General features: G+C 40.6%; 1 protein-coding gene across 1 annotated transcript in view; it reads right to left on the reverse strand.

Moving 5' to 3' along the window:
• LOC105471353 (leucine rich repeats and guanylate kinase domain containing) overlaps positions 1–5,660 on the reverse strand; it is a 138,762-nt gene extending 133,102 nt beyond the window's left edge. Inside the window, exons 1-2 of the mRNA XM_011723807.3 lie at positions 5,484–5,660; positions 1,179–1,283 (exon numbers count right to left, since the gene is read on the reverse strand). Of these exons, the coding sequence (XP_011722109.2) occupies positions 1,179–1,244 (66 nt within the window). The 5' untranslated portion in view covers positions 1,245–1,283; positions 5,484–5,660. The remainder of the gene's footprint in view (positions 1–1,178; positions 1,284–5,483) is intronic.
• Between the last annotated feature and the right edge of the window lie 10,805 nt (positions 5,661–16,465).

Here is a 16,465-nt window from a genome sequence, read left to right on the forward strand (position 1 = left end):
GCCCCAAACTGCCTGGCTTGTAAGCCCCAGAGCAGGAATTGGAGTCTAGACCTCTTGTTGCTCAGTTTTTGCTCATGCTAGTTCACCAAACTGCTCACTAGGCTGGACTTTTACTAATAGAATCCCTACTTTGGGATTCTGGGCATCGAATTACAAGGCATTGTATCCATAAAACAAGTTATTTTATCAGGCAGAGAAGACAGAATTAGACAGAGGGAGAGGAGGTGAGGGGAGGAGCTATTTACTCTAAACTCTTCTGATTAGTACAAAAACATCAATAATCACTTCCATTTATTCATTGTTTACTGTAAACCAGGCCTGTTCTAAGTGCTGTACGCATATCTCGTTTAATTATTCCAACGACCCTCTGAAATAGGATTGACATCCCTATTTTCAAAGGAGAAGAAAGAGGCCCAAAGATGGTAAGCAATTGCCCAGTTACAAAATTTGTGTCTAAAGTGGCATTCCAACTCAGGTCTTCCTGGATCCAAAGCTCCTAAAATTAACCATTAATACTCTTCTTTCTCCAAAAGTATGAATTAGTTGCTCAGGAACTTATCATAAGGCATAGAGAACCTGGCCCTGGTGAGACTCTAAAAATGGGAGAAAGAGAGAGTGAGAATGGGGTGCGTGTGTGCGTGCGTGCGTGCGTGTGTGTGCGTGTGTGTGTGTGTTGGAGCAGGCAGGAAGACCTCAGGTTTCTCTGACCAGGGAATTAAGTGAGGTGGGCAAAGACAGTGGGATATGATTGTTCTGGAGAGCAGGGTCTTTTGTGATAGCACTGGATCCTTGCCACCTTGGGTGAGAGGAAGGAGAAAGTAGAGGAGTGACATGATGATACTCAAGAGTGCCTTTTTTGAGAAGGCATCCAGGATAGGCTGTCCTGGAGGGAGAACCAAAGGGGTAAAGAGCTCAAGTTGGAAAGAGGGTGCTGACTCCAGCTTCAACTTCATGATATCTTTGCGTTGGTGTTATTATTAACTCTTATTTACCTCAAACTCTTCTGTGTGCAACTGAGTTGTTCCCCCAGTCTGGAGCCAGCACCTAACCTCATTCAGAATGGAAAGAGGAGGCCAGGTACACCTTCTGTTGCCTATATTTGGAAAGAATGCCTTTCTAGGAGTGTGGACCTTGGGCAAGGCAAAGAATGTGCGTCCCCTTCCCCTGTACATACTTACACCCCTTTTGTGCAAGGACAAACAGTGCTTCTCAGACAAGTTGAGATGGCAACACTTCAAACTCATGGTGATTTTTCATGGAACACTGAAATTTTTACAGAACACCTTGAAATGAAGAGAGAAGATAGACAATAGAAGGCACCATTAGTATTAGCATAATAATAACAATTAAAACACAACCACATTCATATTTATGAGTAATTGCTAAATGCCAACTAAGTGCTTTACATATATAAACTCACTTAATCCCTAGAGATTAATATTATTATTCCCATATTATAGATGAGGAAGAATAGGCATAGAGAGGTCATGTAACTTTCAATCCACTGTGTCAAATAGTGACAAAACTAGGACTCGGATACAAAGTCTGGTTTCCCAGCCTACATCCTTAATCAAAACGCTGTGCTTCCACTCAACTGCTTCAGTAAAACTTTATGGAGGAGAACCTTAAATTTGAGATAATTTGATGAATTAACTTATTATCCTTTGATGGTCTCTTATCCCTGTCTAGGAAGAAGAAAAGAAAGCTTATTATCTCATAAAAGCCTAGTGGGTATATAGACATTAAGCAAACAATTACACCAATAATCGTGTTGTTTTATTTGTCATAAGGGCTAAGGAGGGAAAACATAGGAGCTATGAGAATTTCACCTGGAGCCTTGACCCAGTATGGTGGAGAGGGGCCCTTTAAAATGTTAGACAAACACTTAGAGCCTCATGATTATAAAGTTGGGAAAAGCCAACAACGGATGAGGAATGCAGGTGTTACCTTTGCAGAAATCAGCTACATTCAGAATATAATTGTCATAAGTAATTGCGCTAATAAGATCTGATAAAATCTAGGCAGAATTCGACTGAGCCAAATAATATCCATCCTAACAGATTATCAAAGACGCTTTGGAGGTTGCCCCAATAATAGAAAACCCAGATCAGATACTGGTGTTGAGATCAAAGATAAAAATTGCAGTCCAAGAAAAGATAATCTTAAAAGCTCAGAGACCAAGGCAAAAAAAAGTTAAGCCAATGAAGAATTGTTGCAAAGGAATTGCAAGCATCATGTTGTGAATAAAATCTGAACACAGGACTAGATAAGGATTACTGAGAATTTCTAGCTCGGATTATCTTAGCAGACACAAAACTGGATATCATCAGGGAAGTCACAAAGACTTAAAATCAAAATGATTAAAATGATGACCAGAAGGGACTGTGTGAAATCTTTTGGGGATGAAGATATGAGAACTTGAGAATGTTACACTAGGACAGTCGGGAGATCAAAGACGACCAGGAGAAATTCAGGAAGAAATTTATGAGTAATTGCTAAGGTCTGACTCTAAATGAGTCCTGTTAGCCCCTCTGAGTGCTAGTTTGTGTCTTTTTAATTCTTGGGAGCCTTCAGAGTCTAGGCACTCCTGTGATTACAGGAGGTGGTAAAAGGAAGAAGTGCTTGAGAGACACAAGTTTTAATAACTAAAGCGTCCCAGTGGCGCTGAATAATAAAAACCGAAAGAAGAGCAAATAGAAGACAGACACATGAAAGGTTCGAGAAATCCTGCCAGAGCACATACACTTCAAAAGTAGCAACACAATTCATCTAGTTAAGAACAAGTGTGGAACAGTGCTGCTTTACGGAAAAGCAAATCATGCAGGCTCTGATATAAAGCACAGGTAACACCCAAGTCACCACTATCACCGACTGGTCATACAATCTATAAGGCCCTACTACACAGAGAGGGCTGTTTCAGGCACTGGGGATACAGAAAAAGTTAAAGTCTTGGTCTCTTTATTCAAGGGATTTGCATTACGGTTGGAGCAGCAGGACACCTACATCAAACATATAAGTTAAAAGTATACAAGAGGAGAGAGGTTCCACCTGATTGGTCTGGAGTTATGTTACAGGTCTTCACAGAGGGACTGAATTGGAGGCAGCAGTGGCCATCACTTCCCCCTTACCACTGTTGGCAGACGGGGCTCACTCCTGGACTCAGATAATGCAATGCTTGAGCCAGTCCAGGGGAGTTAAGAGAAAAATCTCAGTTGGGGTCAAATCTGTCCCAAGACAGCATTGCTCAGGAGCTTTAGGGAAGAGGTAAGAATTGAGCGAGACCCTGAAAGAGGAGAAGCAAGTGGGCATTCTGGGAAGGGGAAGCAATAGAGATAAAGGGGAGGAGGCTGGCTGGGCTGTGCTGCAGGAAGTCTCTGAGAAGTAATTATTAATAATATAGAAATAAACTCTGCTCACAGCAAGTCGGAAGAAGGACGAGGGTACTGCCTTCCTGTAAGAAAAGGGACATGAGTGAGGAAAAGGAGGAAATCGTGTCAAATGTCTAAGCAGAATCTAGAGATGAGAGTTAAAACAAAGGAAGAAAAGATGGGCACAGCTAGAGGTCCTGACAGCAGTGAGGAGAAGGCAGGAGCCTTATAACTCCTGGTCTTAGGTGACGTCTATTACACACAGATGATGCTCTCCCATGAGGTTAATAGGAGACTCTGTTGCCTGTGATCTACCGTACCTTTTAGGCACCTTATAGAACTTTTATTTATACCTTGTATCCAAACTTCCTCAGTTACTTTTCTCCCACAAGCGTGTTTCTCTTTCTTGCTGAAAGTCTCCTGCACATAGTGGTATGCTTTATAAACATGTATAACTGCTCACAAACTTATCTTTATGGTGATTATGCCAAATGCATCTGCCACTTCATTCCTCCTAAGTGAAATGACATCTGTGCAGATGAGTGTTTGGAATGAAATGATCAGGATGCTTATCTCAGAGAGGAGTGCCTAGACTCTGCAGCCTCCAAAGAATTAAAAAGACACAAACTAGCATTCAGAGGGGCTAACAGGACTCATTTAGAGTCAGACCTGAGATCTAATCCAAACTAGCCCGAATGCCTACCTTCCAAGGTTACAGGAAAAGTTAAAGGAGATGAGTATAAAATTGGCTGATTCAGCATGCTAGATTGCGAAGACAGCTACCAATTCTTCCCATCCCTGCATGCACAACCCTTGCAAGGTGACTTTTGTAGTTCTCCAATTAAGAGGTGGAGTCTATTTCTCTACCCCTTGAATCTGGGCTTGACCATGAAACTTGCTTTGGCCAAAAAACAGTAGCAAATGTGGTACAAATGCTTGGCCATTGGCTACTCGTTCTTGTTGCTCTTGGGAATGCTGTGACCACCCTGTGAAGAAGCTTAGGCTAGCCTGCGGGATAACAAGAGATGCTGGGACCACTTTCCCTTGTGGGCCTGGCCAACCATATCCCATTGCCAGACATGAGAATGAAGCTAGCCCAGATTATTTGGTACCAGCTGCCTTGCCAACTGATTTTTGAGGGAGCACAGTAAAAATCAGTCGAGATGACTCAGGCCAGAAGAACTGCTCAGGCAACCAAAAGAATCATAAGCCAAATCAATGGCTATTTTAAGCCACTAATATTTGGGATAGTTTGAAAGGCAGTAAAAGTTAACTTATACATACAGTACCTGGATGTATATAGGATGTGAGATGCCTACAGTCTCACTCAACTGGTTAGTAAAAGACTTTATTTTCTGACTCTCACTGAAGTGATTAGTTTCATATTAGTCTTTGCTACTGTGAGTACTATCTTCCATATTAAACAAATCTTTGCTGCTATAAAGGCCAAAAAAGAAGCTACAAATCTTTCCCACAGTGCAAGTGTATTCATAGTCAGGGTTCTCTAGAGAAAGAGAACCAATAGGATGGAAGATGTTTCTTCAGAGAAACAGAATGAATAGAATAGGCTATAGATATATACATACATATTATGAGGAATTGACTCATGCAATTATGAGGATTAAGAATTCCATGATCTTCAGTTTGCAAGCTGGAGACTCAGGAGAGCAGGTGGTAAAATTCCAGTACAAGTCCAAGCACCTGAGAACCAGGAGAACTAATGGTGTAAATGCCAGTCTGAAGGCAGCGGAGGACCAAAGTCTCAGCTCAGGAAGCCAGGCAGACAAAGTTTCCTCCTATTCAGCTTTTTTGTTCTATTCAGGTCTTTAATTAACTGGATGAAGCACACCACATTAGGGAGGGCAATCTGCTTTCCTCAGTCCGCCCATTTGTATGTTAATCTCATCTAGAAACACCCTCACGGACACACCCAGAATAAAACTTGACCAAATATCTAGGCACCTCCTATCCCACTCAAATTGACAAAATTAACTATCACAGCATGTAACACTTAGAGAAGTTTCTAAGTAAAGAACAGTGTCTTAGTCTTTTTTCTGCTGCTATAACAGAATATCAAAGACAGTAATTTATAAGGAAAAGAATTTTATTTCTTACCATGCTGGAGGCTGGGAAGTTCAAGAGTGTGGTGCCACATCTGGCAAGGGTCATCTCACAGTAAAAGGGCAGAAGACAGAAGGGCAAGAGAGGGTGAGAGGGCACAAGACAGAGACGAAAGGGGGCCAAATTCCCAAAATAACTAACCCACTCCCATGAAAAACACATAATCCATTCATGAAGACAGAGTCCTCATGGCCCAACCACCTCCCAAAGGCCCCACCTCTTGACACCTCACAATGGCAACCAAGTTTCAGCATGTGTTTTGGAGGAGATGTTCAAACCACAGCAAACAGAAAGTCCTTTAGAATCTCTTAAAGGGAAAGAACAAACCTTACATCTTTGAATGTTGCTGTACCAGCCTTCCCATCCAGCCAAGTGGGCCTCATGGGTGCTCTGCATGAACATCCTCGCCCATTTCGTGCACCACTGTCTGCAAAGTGCTCCAGCCTTCCTTAAAGTTTGTGACGATGCAAACCATTAAGAATACTACAAAGTCTAGGATGCACATAGAGATAATATGATAATAATAGTGAAAAGAGCCACACTTGAATGAAAAAGTACAAGTAGACAAGAAGTGGCTTTGAAATTCCTTCCCCTTCAAATCAAACTTTAAATGTTTAAAATGGAAAGAGTATCATAAAAAGAGAATCACACCCTGAGTCATTTCACACAGGGCCTTCTGGTGAGGCGTAGGACATCAGCAACGTGCATTTCTGGAGGACAAAAATCCATTGCCTTGTGAGGAATAAGACAGAAGCCTGACCTTTGTCCCTCATTGCATTTAGATATCAAGATGAGTGATTTCGTGTTTGAATTATTTACTGATACATATACAGTCTTGCACATACAAACAGCTTTGAGTAGGCTTGGTATTTCCATTATAAATAAATTGAGACGTAGGGCATTTTTCAAAGTCATTCATTATTGAGGCGTCCTCAAGAAGTTCTCACTTTGTCACGTTCTGACTTTCATTCCTGAGCAAATCAAGCTACTCAAAAGTCCGTCTTGACTGGAAAGTCATTCTGAAAGTGATTTATGGACTTTTACAAAATTCTTTTGAAGAAAAACCATTTTAGAGAAATTTGATTTTAACTCTTTAGGTATTGAGTTTCTCTTAATACTGCAGCCTTTAAAAACATTGTGGTAAAATACACATAACATAAAATTTACCTTTTAACTATGTCTAAGTGTATAGTCCACTGGCATTAAATACATTCACATTGCAGTGCAATCCACCTGTCTCGAGATCTTTCACTTCCAAAATTGAAAGTCCGTTGCTACTAAATGATAACTCCCTATTTCTTTCTCCCCTGTTCCCTGGCAAACACCATTCTATTTTCTGCCTCTATGAATTTGACTACTCGAAATACCTCATATAAGTGGAATCATACAGTATGTGCCTTTTTGTTACTGGCTTATTTCACTTTGCATAACGCGGTTAACGTTCATCTATGTTGTAGCCTCTGTCTGAATTTCCTTCCTTTTTAAGGCTGAATAATATTCCATTGTATGGATAGAGCACATTTTGCTTGCCCACTCCTCTGTCAATGGACGCTTAGGTTGCTTCCACCTTTTGGCTATTATGAATAATATTGCCATCAACTTGGGTGTCCAAATATCCCTTCAAGAACCTTCTTTCAATTATCTGAGGTATATACCCATAAGTCAAGCTGCTAGATCATATGGTAATATACTGGCTTTAGAAAATGCCATATAGTTTTTCACACTGGTTGCACCATTTTACATTCTTACCAACACTGCACAAGGGTTTCAGTTTTGCTACATTCTCATCAACACTTATTTTCTGTTTTTTATAGCAGCCATCCTAAAGGGTGCAAGATTATTTCTCATTGTGGTTTCCATTTACATTTCCCTAATTATTGATGATGTTGATCATCTTTTCATATTTTCATGTGCTTGTTTGACATTTGTATATCTTCTTTGGGGTAATGTCTATTCAAGTCCTTTGCCCATTTTTAAATTGGGTTATTTGTTTTGTTATTATTGAGCTGTAGGAGTTTTTGTTTTGTCTTTTTGTTTGTTTGTTTTTTTGAGATGGAGTTTCACTCTGTCATCCAGGCTGGAGTGCAATGTCAAGATCTTGGCTCACTGCAACCTCCACCTCCTGGGTTCAAGCAATTCTCCTGCCTCAGCCTCCTGAGTAGCTAGGATTACAGGCGTGCACCACCACGCCCAGCTAATTTTTGTATTTTTAGTAGAGACAGGGTTTCACCATGTTGGTCAGGTTGGTCTTAAACTCCTGACCTTGTGATCCGCCCACCTCAGCCTCCCAAAGTGCTGGGATTACAGGCGTGAGCCACCACACCCAGCCAGGAGTTCTTTATATATTTTGGATATTAACCTCTTATCAGATCCATGGTTGGCAAGTAGTTTTTTCTCCCATTCTATGGGTTGTGTTTTCACTTTGTTGATTGTGACTTCTGATGCAAAGAAGTTTTTAATTTTGATGTAGTCCAGTTTATCTATTTTTACTTTTGTTGCCCATGCTTTTGCTGTCATGTCCAAAAAGTCATTGCCAAATCCAATATCATTAAGCCTTTCCCCTCTTTTTCTTCAGCTTCACTGAGGTATAATTGACAAATAAAAATTATATATATTTAAGGTATACAATCTGATGTTTTGATATAAGTACACATTGTAAAATGATCACTACAATCAAGCTGATTAACATATCATTGGCTTGTATAGTTATCATTTTCTTTCTTGGGTGTGTGTGCGTGTGTGGTGAGAACACTTAAGATCTACTCTACTAGCAAATTTTAGTATACAATACAATACTGTATTGTTCATTATAGTCACTATGCTGTACACTAGATCTCCAGAACTTAGTCATTTTGCATAACTGAAACTTCGTACCCTTTACTAAAATCTCCTTATTTTGTCCTCTCTCAGGCCCCTGGGAACCACCATTCTACTCTCTGTTGCTATGAGTTTCACTTTTTAAAGATTCTACATATAGAGGAGATCATGTACTATTTGCTTTTCAGTATTTGGCTTACTTCACTTAGCATAATGTCTTCCAGGTTCATCTATGTTGTTGCAAATGACAGGATTTCTTTCCCTTTTAAGACTGAATAATATTTCATTTTATATATATGTTTGTTGTATATAAATGTATATGTGTATATATATAAAATACATATGATTGGATATGACATAAAAGTACAGGAAACAAAAGCAAAGATGACAAGTAGCAAGACGACATCAAAATTGAAAACTTATGTGCATCAAAAATCAAAATCAACAATGTTTTATACTGTCCAGGAGTGGTGGCTCATTCCTGTAATCCAGCACTTTGGGAGGCCAAGGTGGGCAGATCACCTGAGGTAAGGAGTTTGAGGCCAGCCTGGTCAACATGGCATAACCCCATCTCTACTTAAAATACAACAATTAGCCAGGTGTGGTGGTGCACACCTGTAATCCCAGCTACTCAGGAGGCTGAGGCAGGAGAATTGCTTGAACCCAGGAGGTGGAGGTTGCAGTCAGCCAAGATCATATCACTGCACTCCAGCCTGGGTGACAGAGCAAGACTCCATCTCAAAACACACACACACACAATGTTATATACATACACACACACACACACATATATACATGTATCTGACATTTTCTTTACACATCCAACTGCCAATGGGCATTTATGTTGTTTTCGTATTTTGGTTATTGTGAATAATGTTACAATGAACATAGCAATGTAGCTATTCCTTCAAAATCCTGATTTCATTTCCTTTGGCTATGTGCCCACAAGTGGAGTTGCCAGATCACAGGATAGCTCTATTTTTAATTTAAGAAAATCCTATACTGTTTTTCATAATGACTGTATCAATTTACATTACTACCAACGATGTACAAGCATTCAATTTTCTCCACATCCTCACTGTATGAATCCATTCTCACAATGCTATAAAGACATACCTGAGACTGGGTAACTTATAAAGAAGAGAGGCTTAATTGGCTCCTGGTTCTGTGGGTTGTACAGGCTTCTGTTTCTGAGGAGGCCTCAGGAAACTGACAATCGTGGTGGAGGTTGAAGGGGAAGTAAGCACGTGGCTGGCATGAGAGAGAGCAAAGGGGGAGGTGCTACACACTTGTAAAAAAAAGCCAGATCTCACAGGAACTCTATCATGAGACAGCACTAGGGAGATGGTGCCGAACCATTAGAAACCACCGCCATGATCAAATCACCTCCCACCAGGCTCCACCTTCAACACTGTGGATCACAATTCAACATGAGATTTTGGTGGGGAAATGGAGCCAAACCGTATCACTCACCAACCCTTGTTTCCCTTGGTAGTGATGTTGAGCATCTTTTCATATACCTATGGCCATTTGTATGTCCTCTTTGAAAAAATATCTACCCAGGTCCTTTGCTCCTTTTTTAATTAGGTTATTTGTGTTCTTTGCTATTGAGTTATACGAGTTCCTTGTATATTTTGGATGTTATCACCTTATTAGATATGTGGTTTGCAAACATTTTCTCTCATTCACTCTGTTGATTGTTTCCTTTGTGGTGCAGAAGCTTTTCATTTTGATGCAATGCCACTTGTTTATCCTTGCTTTTGTTGCCTGTGCTTTTCTGTCATATCCAAAAAATTGTTGCCAAGACCAGTGTCAACAAAGAGTCAAAGAGTCAAACTGTAAAATATTTAAAAAGGTTTAATATCTGAGCCAAATATAAGTCACCAAGGCCCATGACACATTCTCCAGGAGGGTCTGAGAACATGTACCCAAGGTGGTTGGTTACAGCTTGATTTTATACATTTTAGGGGGACAGAAGTTTCAATCAGACATCAATCAATATATGTAAGGTGTTCAGTCTGAAAAGATGGAACAACTCAAAGTGCAGGCTTCAAGGTCATAAGTGGATTCAAAGATTTTCTGATTGACAATTGGTTGAAAGAGTTAAGTAATTATCTAAAGACCTAGAATTGATAGAAAGGAGTGTCTGGGTTAAGATAAAGGGTTGTGGAGACCATAGTTTTTATTATGTAGATGAAGCCTCCAGGTAGCAGGCTTCAGAGAGGATGGATGGTAAATGTCTCTTATCAGACCTAAAAAGGTGCCAGACTCTTAGTTAGTTCTCTCCTGGATCAGGAAGTGAACTGGAAATGGAAGAGGATTCTCTCCAGAATGTAAATTTTCCCTGCAAGAAACAGTTTTGCAGGGCCATTTCAAAATATGTCAAAGAAATATATTTTGGAGTAAAACACTTTGATTTCTTTCAGGGCCTGCTACCTGTCATGTGATGGTATACTAGAGTCAGATTGGAATTCAGTATCTTATTGTTACAAGAGTCTGTTTTGTCAGTCTTAAGATCTCTGTTTTAATGTTAATGTTGGTAAGCTGTGTTTGTATTCCAAAGGGAGGAGGGTATAATGTCTGACCCCCCATGGCCTGAACTAGTTTTTCAGGTTTACTTTGGAATGTCCTTGGCTGAGAGAGTAGTCATTCAGTCAGTTGGGGATCAGGGGTAGAGCTTAGAGTTTTATTTTTGGCTTACACCAAGATCAACATTAAGAATCATTTTTTTCCTGTGCTTTCTTCTAGTAGTTTTACAGTTTGAAGTCTCATGTTTAAGTTTTTAATCGCTATTATTATTATTATTATTTTTTTGAGATGGAGTCTTGCTCTGTCACCCAGGCTGGAGTGCGGTGGTGCGATCTGGGGCTCACTGCAACCTCTGCTCCCAGGTTCAAGCGATTCTCCTGCCTCAGCCTCCCGAGCAGCTGGGACTATGGGCGTGTGCCACTGCACCCAGATAATTTTTGTATTTTTAGTAGATACGGGGTTTCACCATGTTGGCGAGGCTGAGCCCAAACTCCTGACCTCAGGTGATCCACCTGCCCTGGCCCTGCAAAGTGCCGGGATTACAGGCATGAGCCACCATGCCTGGCCAAGTTTTTAATCCATTTTGAGTCGATTTTTATACATGGTGTGAGATAAGGGTGCAATTTCATTCTTTTACCTGTGGATATCCAGTGGTCCCAACATCATCTGTTGAAAAGACCTTACTGCTTTTTAAAAATATACTGTTTGCTTCTCTTCATCCTTCAGCTTCCTGCTGTGGCTAGGCCCCAGGGACCTCAGCATCCTTTGTTGGTTTCCTTAACCTTGCCCATACCTCTGTACATCGACTCTTTATTAAATTCTCTTCAGAATTTTGAGTGGGTCAAATGTTTCCTGCTGGGCTCCTGCCCAATAAGAATGGTATGTGAACATCAAGACAACCATTTGAAAGGAGCCAACAAAACTAATTAGTCTAGAGAGATATTCACTATGGTACTTACATCCTGTTTGGAAGTTGACGGTTAAGTGAGAGAGACCCAGGAGTCATGTCTCCTGTGCTTTTTCTTTTTCTTTTTTCTTTTCTTTTCTTTCTTATTTTTCTTTTCTTTCCTTTTTTTTTTTTGTTTTTGTTTTTTGCTCTGTATGGGGGTGGGGAACTGTGAGGGAAAAAAGGAAAGGGAAATTCTGAGGTGAGGGGTGTGTGTGTGTGTGTTTTAAAGGCTATAGGATTCCAAAGGGAAAACTTGACGTAAGAGACCAACATCTCTTACTGAGTAGTGATTCGTATAGTTATTATACGCAGACAAGTAATAGGATTTTACACTACCAGCAGCTTAAAGGATCCAGGAGGGTTTCTTCAGTCTCCCTAAACCCAGACAAGACGTTAAGCATTGTTTATGTATCACTCAGCCACAGAAATACATTTATAATTTGGACATAACAAGTGAATGTAGGACTGGATTACATTAACCAAAATTTATCATATCAGAAGTGAATGAGAGCTATGACACCAATCTGGGACTACCGAAGTGTTCTATTTCTCTTGTTCTTGCTCCTTTAGTCCTCTTTCAAAGGGATTGTATCCTCTTGTTACAGTAGGTAGCCAGTCAGGCATGAGCGTTGTAAACCCAACCTATTTCAAGGATAATAACCATCACAATTTACACAGTTACATGACTACTTCCTAATCCTTTGTTGTCTCAAAAATTACTCTTTATGTTAAACTTTTTAAAATAAATAAGTGGACATGGATCACAGTTAAACTATAGATAGAGAGATCTTCTCCCCATCTAATCAGCTCATATGTATTGAAATAATGACTTAAGGCTAGGAGAGACAACTTCTAAATTTGATACATATTTCTTTATCTCAACATTTCTCAAAGAAGCTGCCAAATCTTCTTAGATAAATCCTAAACGATATTTTATATTTTCATTATGCTTGTTTTTAAAAATGAAAATATAAAGACAAAGTATTTTTCACCCTGGCAATAAACCTGCACAGGCAGAGAATTAGATGTCAGAATCTTTAGCAGAAGCCACATTATTTAGCTGATGAATTAATAGGAATTTGTGGAAGAGGAGGTAGGATGGAAAGTTAAAGCTGAATAACAATTAGGTTGCTTTGTCATTAAAATTCCACTTTTAGCTGCTACTAATTTTCTTTTGACCACAAAAGACATTCGTTTTTCTGAGTGAAGAAGAAAAAGATCTATATTGTTTTACAACAGTATCTACCAGACAGGCTGCCATTGTAGGAAGAGGTTGTCATTTGAATTGCTTAGGAAGAAATAGATGAACAGAGGGGAAAGATAGGGAGAGAAAGGAATACACCATGGTCTATGTCGAGTCTTGATTGCATAAGCAGACTCAGATGGGAAGCAGCAATACTGTTTCCAGGGGTAAGGGAACGAATGAGGGAGGGCAAGAAGAAAGAGCAGAGGCAAGCTCCTCAACCCAGGGGAAGAGAGTGCTGAACACCAACGTGGGCATGGGCCAGGTACTGTCCAGAAAAGGATCAGGTGCTTTAGCAGGGAAAGTCATGTTATTCAAGATCAAAGACAAGTCCACTTACCTTCAAGTGACACTGTGGCTATTGGCTTTAAGCCTTTAGCAAACTTCCATCATTGAGATATTAGTTGGTGCCCAGAACTTACCTGGGGATGATGGGGTTTGAGAAATGCTACCCCAAAATGTCACCTTGAGGTACTGAATATTTCACACCAAAAGAATTTGAGAAAACTACAGAAGCAGAAAGGTCACTCTGACTGCCATCCACCCTCCCCAACCTCCTGAAGCAGATCATAAAACCTAAAAAGGATTTGCCGACCTTCCCCTGAAGCAGACTCTAATGTGGGAGGTGCCCACCTGCATGTGAAAGAAATAACATTCTTATCTTTGAAGACACAGAGATGGCAAGAAGAATCTGAACAGGGCTTGCTAAGTTTCCCTCAGTTTATTACCATTAGATCATTCCTTTTTTGCCCTATCATATTTCTCCACAATTTTCTGCTCTTCATCAAACCTACTATTAAAAAATGCTCAGGGCCAGGTGCGGTGGCTCACGCCTATAATCCCAACACTTTGGGAGGCCGAGGCGGGCGGATTGCCTGAGCTCAGGAGTTTGAAACAAGCCTGGGCAACACGGTGAAACCTCGTCTCTACTAAAATCCAAAAAGAAAAAAAAAAGAAAAAATTAGCTGGGTGTGGTGGCATGTGTCTGTAGTCCCAGCTACTCAGGAGGCTGAGGCAGGAGAATTGCTTGAACCCGGGAGGTGGAGGTTGCAGTGAGCCGAGGCAGCGTCACTCCACTCCAGACTGGGTGACAGAGCGAGACTCCATCTCCAAAAAAAAGAGAAAATACTCAGGTTTAACCACTTCAGGTCTTCTTTATGAAGGCTCCTGTATCACATAAAACTTATATTAAATAAGTTTGCCTGTCTTTTGGGGCCCCGGCCAATGCACCTAAGATGGGTAGAAGGAGACAATTTCCTCTCCTATAGGGCATAGGACTTGGGTTTGCAGCCTGATTACCCCTTCCCATCCTAGTCTGCCTTCCCTTCCCAAAACAAATGCTGGTCTACTATTAAGATCACCAGGGCTATCCACCTACCTTGTTCATGATTTCAGATAATAAATACAGAAACTGGATACATTTCATTGTTAAGCAGGCCCGTTGATATATTAATTGAGGGCAAAAGAGCACAGGCATTTTAATTATGTGACAAACTGTAGAATTTTGGCTATAGACTATCAAAGCTACAATTCTGAGCTCAACCACTCAAAGACCAAAGTGTCTAAGGTGAAGAAGTATCACTGTATGAGTAATATGTAGAAATGCAAAACAAGGATGAAGCCACCACTGCTCAAGTCAAGACTATTACTAGAAAATCAAACATTCTTCTTAAAGCAGCTCTGGTAAGCACACAACTTCTAGAGGAACAACAGCAAATCAAAGAAAGCTGATTCCATAAACTTGGAGCCACTCTACTAGAATAGAGGAACAAGAACTCCCCCTCAAAGACCAACAGTTAGAGAGCTGCCATGAGAGGCTGAGATTAACAAAGAAGAAAAAAAAAGAAAGAAAAAAGAAAATAAAGGAATAAGGCCAGGCACAGTGGCTCATGCCTGTAATCCCAGCACTTTCAGCACTTCGGGAGGCCGAGGCAGGCAGATCACCTGAGGTCAGGAGTTCGAGACCAGCCTGGCCATCATGGTGAAACCCCATCTCTACTAAAAGTACAAAAATTAGCTGGGAGTGGGGGAGGGTGCCTGTAATCCCAGCTACTCAGGAGGTGGAGGCAGGAGAATAACTTGAACCTGGGAGGTGAGGTTACGTTGAGGTGAGATTGTGCTGTGGCACTCCAGCCTGCGCAACAAAGCCAGACTCTGTCTCAAAAAAAAAAAAAAAAAAAAAAAGGAATGACTCAGCAAGAAGATGGCAGACCCTTACAAAAATGAAATGTGGGTCAGAGCCTCAGCCCTCCCTTGCCTTCCTAATGGCTCCTCTGAAAGTAGCTCTGTTAACTTTGCGGCTATCCCTTAAAGACATGAGGAAATGAACATCCCGTGACCTCATCACAGCACTAAAAGGGGTCATATTTCAGTTGGAAGACGGCAGTCTTTCTCTGTAATTTACATACTACACAGAAGCTTCTAGATTCCTGGAATTTCCCTTAGGAAGATAAGAAAAGTTTTTTAAAAAGTGCCTAGGCTAACCTGTGGTCTAGCAGGAGAAAGTGAACTAAGTCCAGATGACTCATAAAGCTGGGTGGCTGTGGTAATACAATGCGATTATGTACTAATGGAGCTATGGACCAGGGGCTAACAGAAAGCAGCAGAAATGGGGGCCAGTGGAGCTCTTTTTGTACCCACCAGTTTTCACTTCATAGACTAGTGAACAAGTGGAGCACCAAGTTCTAGTGAGGAGAGAAAACATGCCAATGTTTTCGTTTTCAGTTTGAGCCTCCTAATTTACTTGACTGGCTCTAGGTGCCTCCCTTCCTCAATATTTTACGAAGATACGCAATCCTACCAGTTTTCTCTGTGGACGCTGTGGAACTGTAAATTATTTATTGCATTTCCTCTGAAAACAAATCTAGGATGTCAACCCGCTAGCAAATTAATAAGCAGCTGGCCCACCAGGTACTGCCACCATTTTGGACATATATAGAATAAAGGGATTTCACAGTAAGGGCACCTTCTATAATCCGGGCATTATACTGAGTTCTTCACACACTTTCTGTTTCTTAATATTTATAATGGTGGGAATTATTATGCCCATTTTGCAGAGGAACAAACATAGTTCAGGAGTTTAGGTGACTTGCCTAAGACTGAGAGCACATAAACTACTCGGTGGTGCCGCAAAAAATGTCAACCCAGATCTTCCCATCCCTAAACCCATGCTCTTTCTACCACATTCTGTGCATCCCACAGAAAACCAGCTTGGACCTTTCATTATTTCCCTTGATGATGGTAACTGCCTTTGGATGTTTCCAATGGCTAAATGGCTACTTAAACTATGTTGCCTTTTTTTTTTTTTTTTTTTTGAGAATCTGGGGCAATTAATTACTACACATTCATTTCTTTTCTTGTAATTTACAGAGCTTTCTTTCTGAAATGCAGAGCAATTACACAGGAAGGCGGAGGAAACTTCTCTCCCCATGTTCTTTT

The sequence above is a fragment of the Macaca nemestrina genome, chromosome 4, assembly GCF_043159975.1.
Source record: "Macaca nemestrina isolate mMacNem1 chromosome 4, mMacNem.hap1, whole genome shotgun sequence".
Lineage (NCBI taxonomy): Eukaryota > Metazoa > Chordata > Mammalia > Primates > Cercopithecidae > Macaca > Macaca nemestrina.